The sequence below is a fragment of the Eubalaena glacialis genome, chromosome 12, assembly GCF_028564815.1.
Source record: "Eubalaena glacialis isolate mEubGla1 chromosome 12, mEubGla1.1.hap2.+ XY, whole genome shotgun sequence".
Taxonomy (NCBI): Eukaryota; Metazoa; Chordata; class Mammalia; order Artiodactyla; family Balaenidae; genus Eubalaena; species Eubalaena glacialis.
This window is the reverse complement of record NC_083727.1, coordinates 98,942,473-98,967,772: the sequence shown is the minus strand read 5'-3', so window position 1 is coordinate 98,967,772 and position 25,300 is coordinate 98,942,473. Positions and strand designations below refer to the sequence as shown.

The following is a 25,300-nucleotide window of genomic DNA, read 5'->3' as shown; positions in this document are numbered from 1 at the left end:
CATCACTTATCACTGAGACTCAACGTCTGCAACGTCTTGTATCTTTAAAAAAAGGACAATACCAATAACAAAAGGTATTAAAAATTATTTTTAAAGGTCAAAGTCATTTGGATTAAAATTACATACCTTAATTTTGGCCATTAAAGCATCAATAGAAATTTCAAGGTCCTTGACCTGTTTATTCATCTCTGGTTTTCCATCCTTCAGTGCACTTACTACTTCGTTAAATTTATCAAGCCGCTTTTTCAGTGTGCCCACCTTAACCAGGCCATCAATGCTGTAAAGGTAACACTTCATCAGAGTTTAATTTCACCATTTAATGCTGCAGACAGATTTTTCATTTTAATAAAATACCAAACATATTGTTAAACAGAATATTTCACTTCTGTTTTCATGTTCTTCAATAGTCTCTTTTTTTTAGATCTTTTGTTGAGGGTAAAAGAAATCATCAAATATGGATATGAATGACATTAATATGTGTCAGTAAGATTTAAGCCTTCTATACTTACACTGAAAAATTTGAGAATTCAAATTATAGAAAAACTTAAAAGAGTAGAATCAAATAAGAAATAAAGACTAAACTGACAGTGAGACAATATAATTCCTACAGGTAATCTTGAAAATTATGGGCAAAATATTAATGAGATGTTTTTAAAAACAATGTCAATTTGACATTTATCAATAAACTCAAGTCACTAAAATAATCAGAATAAAACAGCTTCTTTCAACCTTTCACAGTGTTTACATTTTTCTAAGCTACTTCAAATCCTTTTATAGAATGAGGCAAGCAATGAATTAATGAAGCAATTAATTAACTAATGTCCAATAAATAACATGAATAACAGACTAATACATCTTTTACAAAGAACATGAGAAAAAAGGAAACTGTGAGTATGCAAACTGCTCTTCATTATGACTTTATGCCATTTTATATTAGGGTAAATAGGTTTTTTTGGATTCTTTAGGCTCTATTCATCTCACCGAGGTTTGTGTCGTCTTTTGCAAAGCCACATTCGAACAGTTTTCTGCATTTTAATGCAGGCTTCAGCTCGATATTTTATTTTGTTTTTCACTATGTGTAAGAGGAAAACATAATGACAGAAAATTACTTAGTTTAAATCAGACACACAGGATTTTTAAAAACCATTCATTTCCACAAAGCAATTCTCAAGAAACACAAAATCTTGATGAACACATTACATCAGACATCAAAACTGGCAAGCTTAACATTTCTTTAGTTCTTTATACTTCTTAAAATAAAAAGCATATCATGTATAGGGCTAGGTGTACATTTTAAATATATTATCTCCTTGTTATGCTACATTAATGCGTCTCAAATTGTCCTAGGTAATATCGGTCTAGGAAATGGTAACAGGCGTGTCTTGAAAAAAGGATTCACCTGTCAAATGAACTCAGGAAAAGCTATGCGCTACACCTCCTTCTGGAGATTCACAATGAACGTACTGAGTGAGGCCTCTAAGAATGCTACAATAAAGGACTCTACTTAACTTCAGTTACTTGATATCCTAGACTGATCTGACCTAGAGACATTTTTTTCAGAGGCCCCCCATTAACATGCTGCAAAGATCCTGTCTACTGACTTGACCACTGCACAACACTGTCCACAAACGAACAGTACAGTAGAAATAATTTTAATATAATATGTTTTCCATCATAAGGCAATGTTTAAAGCTGAAGGCATTTAACTATAGTGACAAGTACGTTCATATTTCACTTGGAAAGTGATGGGAAAAGAGCTTCTGTTGTCTTTTTATTATTATAGTTTTGTTTTTATCTGTATCACAGTTGACTAACAAAAGACCTCATGATCACATGCACGTTGCTTGCATGATTCCTTTTCATTAGGTCAAAGGATTTTTTTTTATTAATAAGCAGCAATGTACTGAATCCTCTTCATGTGCCTAGCACTCTTCCAGGTACTGTGGAGAGTATGGCTGGGGCGGGGGATTATAAATTTAATCAAGTTACTAACAATACTCCCTACAACTAAAGGTTTGCTATAGACCATCAGGTAACCCAAAATTATTCTGTCCCTCATCCTTGTTTTGGGTCAGAGATAAGTAGTTGCTACAATATTTTAAGACTTTAGGCTTTGCCCTTTATTAAAGGAAGCTGTAATCAAAGGCTTTTAGTTAGAGACTCTGGGAAGGTAAGTCTGGGAAGCCAGGAAAACCAGTTTGGGAGCCACTGAAGCTACTATGCAAGCTGGGGAGAGGAGCTCCAGTAAGGCAGTGGCAATAAAGAGCAGAGAATGTACAGTGTCTGGAAGGGGGAATCAACAGAGCTTGCTGACTGGCATGATTTCAGGGACAAGAAGAGACAATTACGACTGTGACACTTTTAGCGTGTGTATTCTGGTGATGCCATGGGGGTGGAAAGAAAAGTTCTGGCTTTAGTCTGAGAGACTGGGGTACGGTGTGGGGAGCAGGGGAGAAAGGGAGAGGAAAGGAGGTGGGGGGGAAGAATCAAGGTAGTGAGTTCTGGTTTTTTTTTTAGGTCGTGATGAAATTATCATATAATGCAGGCGATTAAAGAAGATAAGTATCATACACTCAGAAAACTTAAAAAAGAAAGTCCACAGGTACTAATTTATTACATACTACGTGTAAGGTGTTAGGGGAGGAACCAGGGACACAGCATGAATAAGTGACACAGTCCCTGTTGTCTAGCGCTCACCACTGACGCAAATGTATAACATTCCACAAACCAGTTCATTTCCAGAATAACTGCGTATCTCGGAGTGGAAGGAAACACCTACGTTTGATGACAGACAGTGAGCACCACTGAACCTTCTTCCAGCGGCTGCAGATGAGCCAGTGATTGACCCTCTTGACCAGCTCTGCTAAGTGGTCAGGGTCGGACTTCATAATCTGATCAAATTCTGCAAACTAGGAGATAAAAATCATTGGCTAACAGTATCAAAAGGCAGATGCGTTTAAACACACAGAGAGATACAACATAACTGGAACTCAAATCCAAAATCTAGCTTTCTGGAAGTGGTCACAAGCCCATTACACAGACATGTCTCAGCGGGGTACACAGCAAACCCAAGCACACTTGGCTGAATTTTGCTGCCTTTCTCTTCCTTCCTCCAGGATCTTTTTTGCAGTGGTTGGGCTGGGGGTTACTCACTGCTAGTTAGCAGGCTCAACAGGAAAAGTAGAAAAAGAATCTTAAATGACCACTGCAGATGGTTAGTAAAAAGGTTTTATGGACAAAAGAATGAAAACAGGTCTACTATCTCTCTGAGCTGGCTCAGCCATATTCTCAGATCACTGGAGAAGTGAAGGTCAGCGCTATCAAATCAGGTACCACCAAAACTACTGTGTCTCTCCCGATCCCCACCTTTATTTTGGTCAGAGATAAGAAACTGCTACTAAGAGACACACAACACAAATAAAACATCTACTAGGTTATTAAATATGAAAATGCATTATTTCCACAATTTACCACCAAATTACATATTGATTTCTATCCTTTACCAAATATCCCACTACAGTATATTGAAGATGTCACACATCTATCAAAATAACAGCTTCTTATAATCAAAATTAAATTAAAGGTAATATAATGAGATTAAAGATCTTTGAAAATCTGCCTTGCGCTTTCACTGTATCCTTCTGACTGATTAATTTTTCTGGAGGCAAATAAGACCAAGTGCTTTCTCTACCAAGCTCTTAATTCTAAAATAATTACTACAGTCCTGAAATGAGAAATGTTGAGTTTATGATAAATATGTGTGATTACAGCTAAGCCAACTATGAATACTTATATTCTTAACATTTTTTCTTTTATAAGAGATCATATAACTTCTCTGCAGTAAAAATATTCACAGGAAAGTGCACACATTGGTAATGCATTACACAGATTTAATTTCATGCCCCAAGATGTGAAATCAGATTTATTTATTATGATTAATTTAGCCTTCAAGGAACTAGAGATATTTATTAATGATTTTGCTAAGTCAAACAAGTATAGTTGTCTATTATATAATAACAATTGTGTTTAAAATTATGAGAATGCAATATTCAATCAATATTAAAGAAGTCAGGAATGGTGAAAATATTATGAACAGATTGTGAAGAGCATTTAAGTATTTCTGTATTGTATATATTTAGTAATGAAATATTCTACAACTCAATTTTGTATCCTAGTACAGGACTAGTACAAGAATCTGTAAATACTAAAACTAGGGGTAGCCTAAGAAAATTATGTTACATACAAAAGTATTTATACAGTCATTCCTTCTACGATTTGGCAGAAGTCAGCACAGACTCCAGTCCAATTTTCTGTATGTTACACATCTATCAAGCTCTAATAGATCTCATTCTCACAATGAAGACTCAAAAGTACCGTGATTTTTTAATTATTGAAGATGGAATATGTTTTAGAAAAGCTTTCAACTTGTTTAAAACAGAAGTATCTCAGGTTAACCCTTATTTAAGTAAAAAATTCAGCTAAACAATCCTCTGATTCCAATACTTCCAAAGCTGGGGGGAAAAAAAAAAAAAACCTGTACAGAGTACTATACATTGTAAACTTCTCACCAGAGGGAAAATTGCGTGTATGTGTGTCACACACATATGCATGCTCTTTAAGAATAATATAAATCACTGAACACTTAAAAATATTCACTGACTCCGACTATCCATATTAATTATGTTAAAGTTTAAAATAAAAATGTATTTACCTTGCCAGGTCTAAAAAATACTTTTGTTAACCCAAACTTGTAGTCGATTTCATTTAAGCCCAAAGCTTTAAAAAGAGCCTGAAAAATAAAATTTAAATGCCAATTAGGGATTAATAAGAAAGATAGTTTATAGCTAAGATATCTCAATTTAGGTAGTATTTGTACCTTACAAAATAGTCTTGGATCTAATCTTGCGAGTTTATCTGGCATATACTTTTTATACATGTTGTAGAGTTCGTGAAATGAAGCTCGTGATGGGAAACCGCCCTGCATCAAGTCCAAAACAGACACCATACCTACATTCATAAACAAACAGAAGTTTTACTGCCAATCACGGTGCAGAAGTCTAAGGATAACTTGCAAATGATCAAAGAATTTTATAAATTAAAAGGGGTAATTTACAGAAACTATCAGCAATGAAATATTACATAGAAAATATCACACTTATACTCAATATGTCCCAGCTTACCCACCACCTAAAAACTACTGTAGCCAAATTTCATCTAAAACTAGCTTGACTATTTTCTAGAGACAAACGACTGGTCTTTAAAAAATTCAAATGCAGTTTGTATCTTTTCTTTCTGCTGGAAACCTTTGTGTCACAATCACGGTATACAAGGCAAAGACCTGCCTTAGGCTATTTTCCAAGTCCTGAGGTTGCTTTTGGAACAAGATTCCTGATAAGACTCTCCAAGACAAAGTCAAACACATTCCCCGATTCTCACCAGTGCTTCAAGCAAACGGAAAAGACAGGAGAGCACACTTTCTCACTATAAAGACCCCCTTTCACTCACCTCTTAAAGGAATTAGTCTACTGGCGTAAAGAGTCTATAGGATGACTAGCTATATTCAGTATAACTCTACTAAGTGATTAATTTGAGCTTTGAGTCAGTGTGAGCTTTTCACGTCAGGAAAAGCATAAAATAGGGAAAGGCTCAACTACTATAGATAATGCCAGGACTTTTGTTTATAGAAAGACCTGGATTTCAGTCTACAGGACTATTTAAATCAATGAAGAGAATAAGATAATTCAATAAAAAGTGTTAGGGGCAAATGGCTAGACATTTAGAAAACAAAGATAACATCAGATCCTTACCTCACTCCTTATACCAAAATAAATTTCTGCTGGTCAAAAAGTTAAATTAGCAATATAAAATTATAAAATATTTTTAAATGAGTGGATTTTTATTTTAAAATAATCTCATTGGAAAGGTAGCCTCTCTAGGCAATCAGATTGAATTTTAACCTATCTGACTGGCAAAGAGGTAAAACCCCAATAGTACTTGGGGATGATGACGGTGTAGGAAAACACGCACACACATTCTTCGTGGGAGAGTAAACCAGTGCAACAATTTTAGATGGCAGTTTGGAATATTTATTTATATTATTAAATTAATATTAAGTGTTAATAATAGATATCTATCCCTTTGACTATTTTCCACTTTGATGAATCTATCCTACAACTTGTCACATATGTGGGCAAAGATATGCACAGAGAAGGTCTACATGTTCACTGGGTCACTGTTGGTAATAGAAAACACAGAAATCACTTAAATATTAATTAAATTATAACCGTATGATAGAATATGATATATTTATTAAAAATAACAGGGCAGAGGTTTAACAAGTATGAAAAATATGTCCAAGACACAGAGTTAAGTGGTCACCCCTGAGAAGTGAGACTTCTTTTTACTTATATTATTCTGTACCATTTCATTTTTGTCACAGTGAACATATATAGCTATTATAACTTAAATATAATAAATATATATTATATGCAATAGATAATTTATATATAATACTATAATGTATAACATTATGTATTATAATTAAACAATGTTTAGTATTAAATTAAACATAATCTTAAATTAAATTTAATATAATATAATGGAACATATAAACGCAATTATTCCTATGGAGAGTTCAGATCTAGATTTAGTTTTTGGCTCTGCTTGGAGAGATAAAATAAGGTTTGGTTGATATTGTCACAGTTGTTGGCCATTTTATTTATATCAAAAAAACAAGTACCCTTAGAAATGTGTGCATCCCAACCTCTGAGTCCCTTGGCTTACCCTGTAGCTGCAGACAACTAGGCTCACAGAAGTACATTAAGAATTTCATGGGGCTTCCCTGGTGGTGCAGTGGTTGAGAATCTGCCTGCCAATGCAGGGGACACGGGTTTGAGCCCTGGTCTGGGAAGATCCCACATGCCGCGGAGCAACTGGGCCCGTGAGCCACAACTACTGAGCCTGCGCGTCTGGAGCCTGTGCTCCGCAACAAGAGAGGCCGCGATAGTGAAAGGCCCGCGCACCGCGATGAAGAGTGGCCCCCGCTTGCCACAACTAGAGAAAGCCCTCGCACAGAAACGAAGACCCAACACAGCCATAAATTAAATAAATAAAATTAAAAAAAAAAAAAAAAAATTTCATGGAGCTTAACAACTTACCAAGTCTACGGCTGCTTTCTCCACACTTGAAGCTAATTTACTCTAAAGATCTTTTGATGCTTAAAAAAAGTAAAAATCACCAAACCAAATACTCTCCCTTCTAGAGATTCCCATGACTTGGCTCTTCCTCGGGCAGTTTGGTGAAGAGCCAGGTTGGCAGTCCCGGCTGGTCATCCTCAGAACCCCTCTTTGCTACCACAGACAGGCAGCAGAGCCCCGAGGTTAAAGAAAGAAGACCTGCCTTCTCTCACCTTCCCTCACTTTGCCCTGGGGTTGGCTGATCAGAAGACAGTCACTTTAGTAAAAGCTGTCCTCAATTAATTAATTCTCCTTAAATTGGAAAAAAACAGAAATGGAAAGGCAAAGTATTATAGAAATCAAATCTTAAATGTCGTTTTTTTTTAGAAAGCTTCATAATTATTTTTCTTTCCACCAGTTATTGGTATTTTTTGCTTTTTCTCATTACCTAGCCACATAACTCGAACCAATTCTATGCCATTTTACTATTATAAGTACTATAAAAAAATCAAACTATTATGAATTGGTGGCATCTATTAAACTGCCAACAGATCTTAACATGTTAAAATACACTGCTTACTAAAGAGGAATCCCAGCTAAAGCATCAGTGAGCCCACACTCTGCTAATCTAATAGTATATATAGCTAAATCTAAACACACATTGCCAGGAAGCAGGAACATGCATACAAGCCAAAACGGACACAGTTTCTGCCCTCGAGAGGTTTATAGATTAGAGAAAGGAGAAAATAAATAAAATTTATGACTGTGAAATGATGGTGCTAGGCACCCTTTACTAAGGTCCCCTTCCTAGTTGGGGGCTTTCATAAAGAAATGACAACCGAGCGCAAATGTGAAAAATAAGACAAAGGGGAGATAAGAGCTTCTCAAACAGGAAGCAGCATGTGCACAGGCTCCGTGAACGGAGGGAATACGGAGCATTTAAGGAACTAAAGCAAAGACCGGAGTGACTGGAGACTGGAGAGGAGAGAGAGAAAACAGAGGAGGCTATAGACACACGGGCCAGACCCTATGGGGCCTCATAAGGTACGAGGATTCTGCTCTCTACCCTAATCATAATCAGAAGCCACTGCAGCATTTGAAGCAATAAAAAGACATGCTCAGATTTGAGTTGTAAAGCAGTAATTCTGGATGTATGTGAAGAACAGACCGAGCAGATGTGAGGAGAATACTTAGGAAACTTCAGCAAAAAGCCAGGTGAAAGATGGTGACAGCTTGGATTAGGGAGTACTAAGGCTCACTGTCTACTAGGAGAGTAGACCTTAAATGTTCTCACAACAAGCAAGCCATGGTAATCATATTACCTGATGGGACTCTTAGCTAACACTATGGTGGCAATCCTTTTACAATATGTTAGTGTATCAAATCAACACATTGCACAACTTGAACCTACACAATGTTATATGTTAATTATATCTCAGTAAATCTGGAGGAGTAAAAGACACACTCTTTAGGTCATATCAAAGGGCCCTGGGGAGACTTAGATTGAGAATATGTAGCTAGGTTGTCCAGTGTGACAGTTGCTAGGCACATGCTCTGTAGTTGCACTAGCCACATGTGACTATTTATATTTAAATTTTTAAAAATTAAAATTAAATACAAATTAAAAATTCAGTACCTAAGTCATACTAGTCACATTTCAAGAGCTCAGTAGCCACAAGTATCTAGTGGCTACCATACTGGACAACACAGGCATAGAATATGTCCACCTCCATGGAAAGTTATACTGAACAGCACTGATCAAGAGTGAGAAGGAGAACAGGCCTAACCCAGAGCTTAAAAAACTCTAACAAATAATATCTAGGTAGAAGATGACCCTGCAGAGGAGGCAGGAATGGCCAGAGAATTCAAAGGAGAGGCAGGGACACACGCTGTTTTAGGCGCTGAGGAAAGGCTATGTTATGGGGATGGGGCAGAGGCAAATGCTGCCGGACTCCACTGAGATGAGGTCTGAGGAAACATGTGATTCAGGATCAAGGGAATCACCGGAAATCTTATCAAGAATTATTTTGTTGGAAACTGAGTTCCCTCGGGTTAAAGAGCGAGTGGAAGGCAGGAAACTGCGAAAGCAAGAACGGAATATTCTTGGAGAGAAAAGCAAAAACTGGAGAAAAGAAAGTGAGGCCAGAGATAGGGAGGCAGCTGGAAGGGAATGTCGGTGAGAGGGAGTGAAGATGAGGCTTCTATGGGAGAAACCATCTCAGAGCTTCAATACAGATCATCGATACTGAAAATTAATGAAAAGCCAGGAAGGGATGGATCCAAAGAATTACAGTCTCAATGAGGAAGAGAGGCACTTCCTACTTTCTACCAGGAGGGCAGTTGTGCAGGCAGAAGTGTTTGGTAGCACACAGGTAAGGCTTTCAGCTTTTTAGTAAAAAGAGGTGAGGCTGCCTGTTAGCAGAGGCTCAGAGACTTGAGGAGAGCAGGGTGGGTCTGACTGGTCTGGGAAGAAACAGAAACTGCTGGCCAGGGAAACTTGGTGGGGCGGGTAATGAGAGCCCTTTGAAGGTTAGTGGTCATGAATTTGTAACAGTGCCAATCTATCTTGCCCACTTTCTCCGTGCAGATGAGGACAAAGGACACAATTAGATTCACAAACAGCTAAGGTTTTGTGAGAAGGGTCAAGGGTAGATGTAGCTTTGGGGAGCCCGAAGCTTGTATAACTAGGGGAGGGCACTTTAAGAAAAAAAGTATGAAATTACAAATTACAAAAGCATACAAAATCAGGTTCGGGTTTTGATAGGAGCTCATTTAAATAAGGCACCCTGAAGCTAAAGCGACCTTAGCTTTCTAATAAATCCGCCTCTAAGAGTAGCAAGATGAGTCAGGGAGGCAAGAGAGTTCCAGGAAGTGTCCCAGGCCTGAATCAGCAGGAGAGGAGAGGCCTCACCCGTGGGAGAGGCAGGGGTGGTGTGGGAGGGATGGAGGATGGGCACGGAGGAAGGAAAACAGGGAACCCAGGGCCCAAGACTTGGGTGACTAAGCACAGGCAGAAGGTGGCCGGGTGAGGGGTAGAAAGTGGTAGTTTAACCAAGTGCAGAAAAGTTCCACAGAAGCCGAGGGTACTGTGTTGTTTTCTTTTTTTTTTTTTTACAAGTAGTGGAGTGGGAAGCAAGGACACCAAAACCCACCGCCTGACCCAGACCCAGTTACGTGGGGAACGAACCGCTGCAGGACTGAGGAGGCCACGGAAAGCACCCACAAAGGGAGACCTGGGTTCGCAGCCGAAGAGTTTTTATAAATTTTACTTCAATGATGTAAAACATCGTAATTGTGAAATAAAACTATACCCCAATATTGCTCAAATAATTTGTTAGCCCTTCTTTTGTTATAAATAAAGGAATTATAAAAGTCTTACTGCACTTAAAAATAATCAAGATAGGGTTTCCCTGGTGGCGCAGTGGTTGAGAGTCTGCCTGCCAATGCAGGGGACACGGCTTCGGGCCCTGGTCTGGGAAGATCCCACATGCCGCGGAGCAACTAGGCCCGTGAGCCACAATTACTGAGCCTGCGCGTCTGGAGCCTGTGCTCCGCAACAAGAGAGGCCGCGATAGTGAGAGGCCCGCGCACCGCGATGAAGAGTGGCCCCCGCTTGCCACAACTAGAAGAAAGCCCTCGCACAGAAATGAAGACCCAACACAGCCATAAATAAATAAATAAATAAATAAAAATTAAAAAAAAAAAAATGAACTCTGATCTCTGATCTAATCAGAGATCAGAAGGTTTAAAAAAATAAAAAAAAATAATCAAGATAGTTGTGAATTATTTGAAAACACTGCATATATTAAATTTTATTTGAACTAAGACTCTCGACACACCCCGATATAGATTACAAAAACAGAGAAATACCTGAACATTGAAGTTGAGACAAAATTTGAGCTCCTTCAAAGTCGTGGCTTGTCATCTTTAAATTAGGCTTGATACAACGAATAAAGCTTGCTCCCTAGAATAATAAAGGTACTTTTAAAAATGATACATATAGCATTCTTATTTTTCTATTTCTATGAATACCAGCTACTTTCAGAGCATATTATCATTAACTTCTGAACCTCTTTTAAAATAATCACTAAGGAACTTAAGACCATTAGCATACTTTTATAATGTAAAGCATTTATATACTAATATTAGAAAAATACATTTTAGATTTGAGTGCCAAAAAATTGTGTTATTGTAAAAAGAAAAGTCTCTCCTAGTAAAATATTTCAACATATTTAAACAATACATTTCACAGCATGACATACATGTGATTTTATTCTACATTTAAGTATATTTATATGCTGTGTTTCTGTGATAAGAAAATTGCCCTATGACAAGATGGCATAAAATTATGCCTCTTAAAATTTAGGCCAAAGTGCTAAAAAAAAAAAGTCAACCTTTCTCATCATTCCATTTTAAAAACATATAGTAGGTCCCTGAGCTGCACCACTGCACATTTTAAAGTTTTGTTTGTTAACCGATATGTATTTTAAAAAGCTTAAAGGCATTCATTTACAATCCGTTATCAGATTTTTGCTGAATGAGGCAGAGAAAATATTGCTATGTACACAGTGAAACTGTTGGGAACTGAAGCTAATACACTAAACATCCAAATAACAGCTTCTCTTCCAAGTAGCCACCTTGCAAAACTGAATAGTTAATGTCAACAATGATGCTCACTGCAAACACTTTTAGAACACTTTTTAGAAATGCCTTTTTTAAAAATCACAAATATAATCTAATCATTTTACAGTAGCATTATATTTGGGTGATAAAAATAAAATACCTCCTCATCAGACTTGGTTTTTAAAGAAGGTCTGTCCTTAAGAGATAAATATTTACAAACAATGAGGATAGTTAAAAGAATTTCTTAATGGCTTCAAAAGCAAATCTAACAGTAAGTTAAGCAATAATAGCACAGAGAGAATAAATATTTGGCTTTCAAATGACTACATGAAAAGGAAGAGTAATCAGTTAAGTTCTGTGGATTTGCTTAAAAAATAAGTCTTCTCATGAAATCATGCCTCATTTATATAACCCACGTATCAAATTTCTTTCTATGGTGAATTTTTCTTTAAAAAACAGAGAGAATTAAAATGTCTAGTTAAAAAAAAGGCTCCTAGGAAATACTGCCACTATAATAGGGCATAAACATATTATGTCCATTTTTTCCATATCAGCACTGTCATGTTAGAGAATGTTACCGCCAGAGTAATAAAATGAAAATGAATTATATGCATTACCTTTAATCCTAAAATATACATTTTCCTTCCCTATGATAACTAATTATTTTCACTTTCCTGAAGCTATAGGATAATCTTAATAACATTCAGAGAATTCTATAAATTTATAAAACAATTTGACTGCACATATATATTTGACCCTTCTTCAGAAAAAACCTAACCAAAATGACAACCATTTTAAAAACTGATTTTTTTTTTAATGATGAAATTTGGTTTTAAATGAATTTCTAATTATTCCAGGTTTACTGTGCTTATTTGAGTAATTACTAATAATAGTTTAAGAGGACCATTTAAAAACCCTGTTTTTGAAGACTTCCCTGGCAGTCCAGTGGTTAAGACTCGGCACTTCCAGTGCAGGGGGCACAGGTTCAATCCCTGGTCGGGGAACTAAGATCCCACGTGCCTTGCAGCGCGGCCGGAAAAAACAACAACAAACAAACAAAAAACCCTGTGGCTTTTTTTTTTAAGTGTACTCACAGTACTTCGAAGTTTATCCAGAAGCAAATTTAACTGTGTCTGTAGAAGAAAGGAAATCACTTCATTATTTCAAAGTCCAAAAGTACATAATACCATAAGTAAATATTAGCTTTTCAACATTAGAATAAAATAACATGCAATAAGACTGATATATATAACACATTACAACTTAACAGCTTCTGGTACACAATCTCTTTAACAGATAGTAACATGCAGAAATGTACGGCTAATATATGATGCCAAGGACAGTAACTTATTTTACTTGTACAGAACTTATACAATTAAAAGACTGAAAATGAGCAATACTAGAAAACATACATGCACACTTGCAGGTGGGGTGAATGAGGAAAAAGTATACAGGCAATGCAAGAAGTAAATGAAAATGCTGGGGATGCGTTCAATAAGGGATCAACGGAGTAGTGTGTGAACTCGTGGCACGCTGGGTGTAGCTTGTGTCACGCTCCCTTAAGAATGAAAACGTGTTTAAAATATACACTAATGCTATGTATTAGGACTGTTTTATGTAACACCTTTCATAAATGAAACTGACCTGCCTACCCTCTCTACTATTTTAAAACTTCACATTTCAATTATTTTTAAAGGCTAGGACAATTTTCTCAAGAAAAAATTTCTCTACTAGAAACCCTCTCTACTATTTTAAAACTTCACATTTCAATTATTTTTAAAGGCTAGGACAATTTTCTCAAGAAAAAGTTTCACAATGGACAGTATAAGTAGTTACTGCCCTTCCCTTTTCTTAATAATATTAAATGATTTTAATGTACTCTGGTTCAGTACATTAAAATCATGCATTGGCTTTACTTCTCTGCAAAGTAAATTACTTAAATTGTTATATTGATTTTATACTGGGATGCTTATTGTACTACTTAACAAAAGATAAATTAAGATGTTAATTCTTCAATTAACATATTTATTCCATCACAGCTATACTTAATAATAATAATAGGTATACTTTACTGAATGCTTTCTATGAGTCAGACACTGCTCAAAGCTTTTCACGGGCATTATCATGTTTAATCCGCACCGCAACTCTGATGAAGGATATATTAGTAGTCTCATTTTACAGGTGAAAACATTGAGGCCCAGAGAGATAAATCACTAGTAATAAATTGCTAGTAATGGCAAAACCAAGATTCCAACAAGGACCTAACACCAAGGCTCATTCTCTTAAGCGTGATGCTACAGTACACTTCAGACATTATAGGCTTAAGTTATAAAAACAGAGTGAATTTCTCACTGGTTTAAAAAAATACAGTCATACCCCACTGATCTGCTTGACAGAGTTCTGACACCCTTAACCAGTCTAGACCAGCACACAAATGAAAAGCAAGTGTAAGAGCCACTAATTTGGAAAGAAAACAACTGTGACAAAGCCCATGCTTCCTAATCCATAGCACAGTATTCTCCCAAAAAATGGAGATAAAGTTAAGTCAGTAGAAGCAGCAAAAATAAACTATAGCATCTGAGAGAAGAGGGAAGAACGTCAATTACCAAAGAACAGCGGTCAAAGACCAAAAGGCATAATAGCCTTATGCAACGCACGCTTTACTTGTATTTTATTTTTATTTTAAACCGTACAATTATTCATGTATATAATAAAAGAATATGATTTTCATCAAAAAGAATTACTTTTTCTAAAACACTAATAGTAAAAGAATTCTATTTCAATAACCTGAAAATGTCACTTTTCAGTGGAAAACTTCCGATTCTCGGTCATGTTCGATAACTGAAGTATTACTGTAAATGGTAGCCTGTTTTGCTTTATTGCCTCCCATAACTTGAATTTGAATTTGAATTTAATGAGCTATTCTACTATATTTAAAAATAAGAATTACTACTAATATTTCATTTCAAAGTATCTCAAAAACATTTTGAAATTTTATTATTAACAATGTTACATCTTTTAGTTACAGTTTTCAAGCAGTTTGATGTGCAAAATACATTGTATTGCATATAAGCAATTTTAAGGCACTTAAAGTCTCAATATAAAATACCTTAGTCCAAAGAATTTTAAGAATGTTTTTTATTTTATTTATATTGTCTAAAATTTCAAGTATGTTCTTGCTAGGAATACAACTATATCACAGTAGAAAAACAATTAATAAATGATATCCATTTCATACAGGCTATTTTAAACCAATCTGTTATCATTATGTCTATTTAAGAATCTAAGTATATCCAAATAAGAGAAAGAATATTGTCAAGAGAAGAAGAAACTCATAATTAATGAATATAACTTACAATAAAATTTAAGACTTTTTATTCAGTTAACTGAAAAAATGTGTTATAAGCGGAATTCTCCTATATCTGTGTTTCAGCTTTTGTTTTATAAACATGATTTTATCAAGTTAGTTATTTACAGCCCATTTCAATCCACACGGGATTTCAGGAAGCTTATTACACTGTTAGTATCCTAGTATTCTGAGTTCTAAATATTGTTCCTAATTACATCATTTTTAATATTTGAAGTACACATAATGAAAGGCATATGTAGTTTTCTTGTAAACAGAACAAAAAGACTTTGTGGAAATGTATAAGAGAGAAATTAATTCTATTTCTTTGATCTATTTATTATAATTTTTTATTCATTAAACGTGACACAAAGTTTTTAAATTATCTTTTTCTATGCAAAATACTCAGCAATTAGAACCAAATAGCAGTGTTGCATTTCTAAGGCACATCATGTGACAATTCCTTATCAGACCTCAAAGAATAAATTCCTGATCCAAAATTAATGAAACAAATGAAGTGTTCTTCAATGTCAAATAAGCAATTTGAAGGGTTTGCCACACAAAGCACTTATCTGTTACAGAAGTTATTAAAAGCTTTCATCAAATTTTAGCGTAATATGCACACCCAAAATGCACTATGAGAGAAAACACGTTGAAAATGAATTACAAAATGAAATCATTAACTCGAGCTGGGCTCTTTTTAACATGGCAGCCACTCTGTAAGTAGGAGTCCACGAAGGTGATCATTTACCTGAAGCCCCTGGCAGTGCCTGCTTTTCCTCTCTCAACTCAACTAGTCCTCTCTAGCCATCTGGAGCTGGACTACTCCAGCTAAAACAAAACTGCTGAATGAGGAAGGAAACAGAAAACACATGGGAAAGAGAAGGTTTGAAGGTCAACCAGACAGTATGCAGAAGCAAGAACATTAGGAGAAGCAATCAGACATGTTAAGCACCAAGAAGGAACACATTCGTAAAATTACAAGGTTTCCGTATGGTCAATTACTATGCCTATTGTATGTTATTTTGCATACAAACATCAACAGTTCAGGGTCTGCTCCTGAATCTCACTCGTGGGATTTCTCAGAGTGATCTACACTATCCACTGTAGAGTATAAAACAATTACAATTTTAATGCAGTAAGAAAAAAATTCAAGTAATAGATTTAGCACAAATACCTTAAACTTGTTTCCCACACTGATGAAGCTAAGTTTTCCTGCTTTTTGTTTAGTATCTTTGTTGTTATTCGTGGATGATTCAAATAATTCCCGGACAAATTTATCCCTGGATTCACATATTAAGGACTCAAGAGACATATGTAAAGCATCATTATTTTTTTCCACAAATTGAGTCTGAAACATAAAGCAAACAGGAATGATTCGGTCCATCTTGTGATAATATTCCTTAACATGGTGCTGCCCAACAGAACTTGTCTGAGGTAGCGGAGATGTTCTGTAGCTGTGCTGTCCAATATCGCCACCACCCGGCAGTGGGAACATGGAGCACATGAAATGTGGCCCGTGTACTGAGGAACTGAATTTTATATTTTATTTAACTTTAAATAGCCAGATGTGGCTAGATGTTACCATATTGCACAGCACAGCTTCAACATCAAACGGTTTTCTCCCGGTAAAAGTTATACTCACTGTTTCATAGCACACTGCCCCTGCGAAATGCCTGATGATGAAGCCTTCATCATCTCTGATGTTCCTGTGAACTGCCAGCTTAGACTTTCTAGGAATCTGAAAAATAATACATGCACCAGTGATTAAATTATCAAAAATATACTACACAACTTCCTTTAGAAAACATCTGGCATGTGAAATACTTAAAATTATAAAGGGAGTTTTCATACTTTATATAATTATACTGCTTTTTAAATAAGCCTTAAAGTACCAGTAAAATCTAGCAAATATTTTTGGTTATAATCTCTTAGGAAAGAAAAAAGGATCAAAGGTTTATGAAGTTAAATGCCTGTGTCTAAAGTGGTGGCTCTTGAGCTTGGCTGCTGAACGAGAATCAGCTGGAGAACTTTTAAGCCTCTTACACCATTTACATCAGGTGATTCCTAGGTGTTGCCAAGGTCGAGAAGCACTGTTCTACAGAAACACCCAAAATCAGCACAGGGACTCACCTACTGATTTAAACCATACACCCTAACACGTTTACACAATGAGCCTGAATCTATTTGAAGGAAACAACATCATTTTCCGGTTGTACTATCTAACTGTAATATCTCATGTTGGTATCGTATTTGAAAGTTTCCAAAATAAAAGATCACATCTGACCCTCAAAATAGCCTAAGGTTAAGAAAGACAATCTCATTCAAAAATGAACAAGCTAAGACATCAGAACCTTCCCAGGCTTTTGCTGGGTGAGAGAGCTAGCAGACCACAGAGCCCCCCTGTGCGTGGCAGCAGGCCGGCACGAGTCAGAGGGCGACCCTGGGGTCAAGACACTGGCCGGATGCCCAAATCCAGCACTTTCTCTCTATGCTAAACATGGAGGTCACCTGAGCTCTCCGTGCCCGTCCCCCCACCTCTAGCACGGGGATGCAAGCAGGAGCTACCCCAAAGGATTATCATGGGGATCAAATAAAGTAATTCAAGCAAAACTCTTAGAACGTGCCTGGCACATGCTAAAGGTTCAATAAATGGTTATTAATAATTTTATTTTCAAAGACATACAATAAAAGTAATGATCTGTACAACTCGGAATTTACTGTCTTGCTCTTGTTCTCTTTTGAGGAAAGTGGCCATAGTCCATTCCTGATGCTTTAGTTTGCTGTCCTTGGAGCTCTATGTCTGAAACTCTGGTCATAATTTGTTGACTAGCAGTGAGTACTCTTGGTAAAGGCAACCAAGCATCCACAGACTGGTCTCTACACAGAGAGCAGTGAATAAACAGGACTAGATGTACGTCTTTAATCTTAGCAGCAAGTTTTGTTGGGGACGCATACTGCTTTTTTTTTTTTTTTTTAATTTATTTTATTTTATTTATTTTTGGCTGCGTTGGGTCTTCGTTGCTGCACGTGGGCTTTCTCTAGTTGCAGCGAGCGGGCTTCTCATTGCAGTGGCTTCTCTTGTTGCGGAGCACGGGCTCTAGGCGCACAGGCTTCAGTAGTTGTGGCACGTGGGCTCAGTAGTTGTGGCTCGCGGGCTCTTGAGCGCAGGCTCAGTAGTCGTGGCACACGGGCTTAGTTGCTCCGCGGCATGTGGGATCTTCCCGGACCAGGGCTCGAACCCGTGTCCCCTGCAATGGCAGGCGGATTCCCAACCACCGCGCCACCAGGGAAGCCCCACGCATACTGCTTTTTTCTATCTCCACTGAAGTGAGAGAGGCAGCCTCCACATCGTAAGACCTATCTAAGGATACAGAAGAACTCCAAGTCCATGGAGCAGGGAGTTGTGAGATGCAGATCAGCTTTTTAATGCCTTCAACCTAGTCACGTTCTTGATTTAGTTAATGACGTATGGAAACAAGAATATTTGCTTTCATTCACTTAAACTCCTGGACCCATCAAAGCAGTGAATGTTATATACTATGCTACAGTCTCAAAACAATCAACAGTGCAGGAGGCAGCTGCCACTCTAAGCAGCTTCTCTCTTCTTCCTTCCGTCCTTTCTTTGTTGTTCTAAGATGAGGCAGCACCTACCTTCGTGGGTGAAATTAACATCCACATTTCTCTGTGCTAGTCAGCTCTTTCTGGGTGCAAGGATGGAGTTGTGCTTGCATTACCTCAGGTGATGGTGGTCGAGTGTAAAGATAAACCCAGAGCTAGGTGAACATGGAAAACACCTCAACAGCTGCACGGAGAACGGCCCTACCGTTCACTGCCACAAGCAGGTAGTCAAGCACAGCACTTTAGGGAACCAGGTCTTCTGACCCTTTCAGAAGTGTACTTCTCATTTATTTCTACTGCCTTCTGTGTCTGTTTTTCCCTTTAGCTAATTCTTCTATTGCTGCAGCTTCTATGACCCTCTCTGAGTACATTTTTCCATTCAAAACTCCCAAGGAAAGAGCATCAAAATCAATTTACTGATCACTAAATGAATTGCTTCCACCAGTCAGACTCTTAGCCACAAGCTTTGCTGGTCTTACAAATTTGCAGACAGGTAGCTGCTTGTCACTCGAGGTGCTAACCCCTGGAAAGTGATCAAGGTCACATGATACAAAACAGAGCAACTGATGGCCACTTAACTCAGAAGGGAGAACATAAAAACAGGTAATAAACCTTTTTGTACGTTTTAGATAGGTGAAATGTACTTTATATCCAGCTAAAATCACCTTGATTAGATAGATCATCAACAGCAAAAATATATAGATACAAATTAAATGGTCATCTATAGAAGATACTGTGCTGGATTAATTACAGAAGATGTTTATAGCTGTTTAAAGCCTTACATAACTTATGATTCTAATTACCTAATATCTAATGTCTAGTACATCTTTTTAAAAGTTTTTCTTCCCACCAGAGGCTCAATTTTGAAGTAGCAAACTCACAGAGAGTCGGAAATGGTCTTTGTGCTTCTGGTGAACTTCAGATGTAAAGTGTTGATCACTTGGCTGGGGAAGGCGATTTTCTTCATCCAAAATATCCAGTATTCCCCCTAATTTTGCTTCAATTAAATCTATTTCAAAAAATCAGAATATGACAGGATAAAAAACATAACATTTTAAACTTACTGATCACAAATTTTGAGGACTGGTCAGAAACAATGTAACATGATTCTGTAAGTATTGTATTCTCTCACAAGCTACAGAGAGCAGATGAATTTTATTTCACATCTGCAATTTATTAGAAAATAACATCATATATTTAATATAGGTTTTAGAAAAACCACTCCATAAAGAAAGCGGCTAACATAATAACCATTCCATCTGTAAGCTAGGACAGAGGCTAAAGAGCCAGAAATCCCTCCACTCCCACATGACATCTATATTCAAATTGAAGTAAAACTACAGAAGTTTTTGCAGGCTTAGCTTTTTAAAACTGTTTATAGATATGGATTCAAAAACTTTCCAGCAAAACGTCAGTAACAGCACATATTTATGCTCCTTCCATTCATGTTTTTGAATTTCCTGCATGTCTAAAATAACTATAAAATGTAAGCTGCTTAAATACATAAGCAGTGCTAAATGGGACAGACTCTAAAAGCCGCAGGACGTAGGAAGAGAAATCAAGAAGTGCTAAATGGGACAGACTCTAAAAGCCGCAGGACATAGGAAGAGAAATCAAGAAGTGCTAAATGGGACAGACTCTAAAAGCCGCAGGACATAGGAAGGGAAATACAGAAGTGTTAAATGGGACAGACTCTAAAAGCCGCAGGACATAGGAAGGGAAATCCAGAAGTGCTAAATGGGACAGACCCTAAAAGCCACAGGACATAGGAAGAGAAATCCAGAAGTGCTAAATGGGACAGACTCTAAAAGCTGCAGGACATAGGAAGAGAAATCCAGAAGTGTTCAATGGGACAGACTCTAAAAGCCGCAGGACATAGGAAGAGAAATCAAGATTCTGACTGCACTGGTCAGAGAATGATGCTTCTTGGGAAATTAATGGAGGTGGCGGGGGACGTGCTAACTGAGCTATAAATGAGAGTATTCTGATAGATGCATGACTGAAGTGGGCTGAAGGAAAAATGGAAGGGGAGGAGTTCCAGCCAAGATACCTCTGAGAAAGGATATAGTGTGTGAAGGGATATGCTGAGTGGACCAGGTAGGATGTGAAAGTGCTTTGAGAAGAAACACGAATGTAAAGTACTGTTATTATTGTTATTGTTGTTGTTATTACTATTACACTATCTTGTCCAAATCTAGCACATGAGTCACTGACTCAACTGTCAGATTCCATTTTCAAAGCAAGGCTTGCCCAGCAGCTGATTTCAGAGACGGGTGGGAAAGAAAAAGGCAGACCGAGCACTGCCTGGGTGGGACAGGGAAAGGCTGCTTTACTGATAAAAACAGACAAGGAAAACAGACACCCTGTTCTCCTGCTGCACGGTGCTACGTGGATGGGACACGTGGAACTTGTGATGCCAACTTGCCGCCCGCCAGAGGGTGCGGATGCAGAGAATAGAAACAAAGAACTGCAGACGGCAAAGCCAAATCCTGGCAGACGCCTCGGGCTTCCTCACATGAGATAAGAAATCCCTTCACTGCTTAAGCAATTTTGTTTCCTCCTTAACTTATTCACTGTTTAAGAAAGAAAATATCCCTCACAGTAGATAGAAGGAATTTTACGAAAACTTTCAGTATAGCTGAATTTGATGCCTTCATAGGAAAAATAACTTCCTAGCAGTACTAGAGAAGTAAAACCTCTCTCAAGTACCACAGTTTCAAGTCCCATAACCAGCAGAGCACAGAAAAATTACTAGTGACATCATTCACTGTATCTTCCCATATTTCCCAAAAGTAGAGCAAAAAAAAAATACATACCTATACAGTCCTGGTTATCCACGTAATGTACTTCATTCACACCTAAACCTTCCTTTTGATAGAGTTCTTGTTCCTAAAATGAAATAATCATAATCATAGATATGGAGCTACTGTGTGATAGGAAATGGATTCACTGTGCCATATCCGATCGTTACATTTATTGATTAGTCAGTGTACGAGGTTCACACCAGCTGATTCAGGGACTGAGAAGCCTTACCAAACATTAGGGAAGAAAAATCCTTGCCCCTAAAGCAAGGCGAAATCAAAACTTACATGGCCAACATAACATGATTCACATTATGTGGAAATGTTCCCTCCTGCAGATAAGCACGCTTTTCCCGAAACACGCTGGGCAGCCAGGCACAAGCACAGGGATCTGTTTATAACCATTCAAACCCAAGACAAGACCAGGGCTTTGAAACATTTTTAGCAATTCTAAAGTCAAACTTCCCAGTAGAACAGACCAGGGATCAGCAAACTTTTCTGGAAGGGCCAGATAGTAAATATTTTCAGCTGTGGGCCATACTGTCTTTGTCACAACTGTGCAATTATGCCACTGCAGGGCGAAAGCAGCCACAGATAACAGTAAATGAAGAAGCATGGCTGTCTTCCAATAAAATTTCATTGGTAAAATTAGGCGGCATGCTGGATATGTCCTGAAGGCCATAGTTTACCCCTGGAATACACAGAGGAACGTAACTTGCTTTGATAATTTTAAAAAGCTTAAAAAACAGCTAAACAAGCTCCCTGATGACATGAAATTTGTCTCTCCTATTATATATCTTCAATAGCCCTCAATCATCGTCTAAAGACAGGTAGAGCAGATTTATAACATTTATAGACAAGCACTAACATCAAGGAAAGAGCAATTGACTGCAAATGGGCTCTAATATCTACACAGTGATATATATGAGGAGTGTATCATTGGGGAAAATAAACATAATTTAGAAGAATAATTTACAAATCAAAGTTAAGTTCCTGGATGTAATTCTGATAACTTCTTAAAATTAAAAAAAAAAAAAAAAGAGGAGGGAGGGATTTTATCACAGATGGGTGAGCAACGCAATGAGCTTAGGGTGATGTATATTTCAACCTTTTTTTCCCCTGAATGTTTAAATATTTCCTCCCACGAGACGTACTATTTAGAAAAGGTTTCTGTCATTCTAGAAGGCGCTGTCTACTTGAACTCAATCTGAATTTGAAATTCACACATTTACTTTAAAGAATTATTATAAAAATAAACATGAATCAAGGCACTGTCTCCTCTTCATGTAGTTTCTACATAAAGCTTGCTGGGCTGGTGTGGAAGGGAAGAATTAAGGCTGATTAAGTGAGAAGCATACATGCAAAACTTCACACAGTAATGAATGGATTAAGGCTGCCAGATGAAACTTTTCAGAGAAACTATCCTGATAGGTACTTGTTTTAACCTGTTTTTATTTATGCCAGAATTGGTATAATATATAAGATATAAGGTAAGGTATAAAAGTTGGAATGTACTAGGAAACCAATAAAGACAAAACACAATAAAAATGGGGGAAAGATGAATGGGATGGGAACAGGAAAGAAAATATTTCACATTTCAAGTCCAGAGACAGTGGGGAACTCAGAACACAGCAGTGCTAATACGAAGGGAACAGTGCTGTGAGCCAGCAGCCGGGAAGGAGGGTTCAGACCTGCAGAAGTCACTGAACTCCTGCAGTTTCTTCATCTGTAAAACAAAGGGCTGCACTAGATTAACAGATTAATTCTGAGTTCCCTTTAACTCTACTTTCTTCATTCAGTAAGACGTATCTCAAACGGCTCAAAGGAAGGAAAGACAAGGGTATCAGTAGGTGGAGAATTCAAAATACAAGGTAAAAAATGGTGAGCCTAATCACAAACCCACTGATCCAAAGCTACTTGTACTCACTGTGCGCTCTGACGTGTTACAAAGGAACCTCCCTAGACTTGAGACTGTGAGTGTAGGCCACCACTCATCTACTACGAGCAGGGGCAGGAAGTCCTGACTGGACCGGAGATGGTGTCCAGCCGAAAGCACCCCACTGACAGGCCACTGGCAGTGCACAAGGTATCCTGGCAGGGAAAGAGCTGCCCGGAGGTGGGCCAGGCCAGCGGCCCCAGGGAATCTCCTGGCCCGGTGGCTTTCCTGCCATACAAAGAGTGGGCGAGCAGGCAGCGGAGTGGACAGAAGCAGAGACACAGAGGACTAGGGGGAGATGCCCAGGTCAGGGCTGAGAGCAGACTATTGTTTGGCCGTGGCAGGAGTAGAGACAACAGAATCAGGAAAAGAAACAAGCAGAATTTGAAGTCTAGTAAAAGTCACTAGTAAGAAGCAAGAGACATTCACTTCTGAGGAGGTGCCTATTAAGAGTTTTTACTGGGTCCCTAAGCCTCAGCTGTACCATTAACACTTCTGATGTGCCACTGGGGCCCACACTGGGCATCTCTGATTCCCTGGGGCACCTTACATCACACCCCATCCATCGGGTTAACTGCAGTATGTCTCTGTACCTTGAAATTTAAAATAGCTTAATGCGGTTCTTAAATCTAAATTGTATGGCAATTACCTCCTTCAGAATCCTTTCATTAAAAAATTGTTGAAGTTTTTCATTGCAATAGTTGATGCAAAATTGTTCAAAACTGTTACGTTCAAAGTACTCTGAAAACAAAACCAGAATCAAGAGTCGTCATCAGATCAACTTCCCATTAATAAATTTAACTTAGGATAAAATTTTATTGTATCAATGTTTAATTTAACATTAGGTTAAAAAATATACATATAATTGTTCCATACTCCCCAAATGTTCTTATTTCAAGACTTAAATTTTGATATGCATTAAAATTAAGTATTAAAAATACCTTCGCTTGACAAAAAGGTGTTTGGCAGATAAATGTCATATAGTAAAATATATAAAATATAAGTCACTTGTAAAGATTTTTAAAGCACAGGTGTTAAAGCAATCTAAATCAAAGAAGAAAAATGACTTAAAATGTAAGTACTTTATATTTTTCTATATAATCTGTAAAATTATAGTTAGAAAAAATATTATGGATACTAATGCATTTCTAAAATTAAGGGATTGTATTACATTATTTCTAAGACCCCTGTAGCTCTAAAATGTTATGACTCTCTGTATGTGAGTGTTAGGTTAATACAGTGCAGACCAGTAAACAAATGTCTGAAGATTACGAAATCTTAAGTCAGTGACGAGTGTTTCTCTACCTTTGATCATAAGGTAATGCTTTATTGTAAATTTTAAAATATGTATTACATCGAAAACAAAACTCTGCCCCTCCCAAATGTAAACACTCACATCTTCCCTTGACAAAGGCAAACAAATTACGAAGGACACCACTTCTGCACAGAGCGAACACCCACACTGATAAAGCCCAATATAAAAACGGTCAGACTTACTTTGAGATTTTTACAACACGGTAATTCCAAACAAAGCAGCATTCAGATATCAGTGACTTGTTTCATTTCTGGTTATACACCTCCACAGTTGTTCTCAAATATTTATCTCGATAGCTTACTCATTTGGTGGAAATTAATTGGAAATAGCTATCTGTTGACAACTAACACTAATGATGAATTTTTACACATAGTCATGAGGCTGGCCTCTGTGCTAGGTCAACCTGTACCCAGGTCTACGCTGGAGCCAATGGTTTTACTGACTTAATTCTCTCTATCAGCAGCACTCAAGACTTCACCTTTA

At 37.4% G+C, this 25,300-nt stretch overlaps 1 protein-coding gene across 8 annotated transcripts in view; it reads right to left on the bottom strand.

The window, feature by feature from the left end:
- MYO6 (myosin VI) overlaps positions 1-25,300 on the bottom strand; it is a 136,060-nt gene that overhangs the window by 22,717 nt on the left and 88,043 nt on the right. For all 8 annotated transcript variants that reach the window (XM_061207677.1, XM_061207680.1, XM_061207679.1 and 5 more), the window contains exons 14-25: positions 24,152-24,243; positions 21,582-21,654; positions 19,647-19,774; positions 16,790-16,885; positions 16,322-16,495; positions 12,893-12,931; positions 11,046-11,139; positions 4,877-5,007; positions 4,712-4,789; positions 2,780-2,909; positions 982-1,072; positions 127-277 (exon numbers count right to left, since the gene is read on the bottom strand). In XM_061207677.1, coding sequence (XP_061063660.1) covers positions 127-277; positions 982-1,072; positions 2,780-2,909; positions 4,712-4,789; positions 4,877-5,007; positions 11,046-11,139; positions 12,893-12,931; positions 16,322-16,495; positions 16,790-16,885; positions 19,647-19,774; positions 21,582-21,654; positions 24,152-24,243 — 1,277 coding nt within the window. The remainder of the gene's footprint in view (positions 1-126; positions 278-981; positions 1,073-2,779; positions 2,910-4,711; positions 4,790-4,876; positions 5,008-11,045; positions 11,140-12,892; positions 12,932-16,321; positions 16,496-16,789; positions 16,886-19,646; positions 19,775-21,581; positions 21,655-24,151; positions 24,244-25,300) is intronic.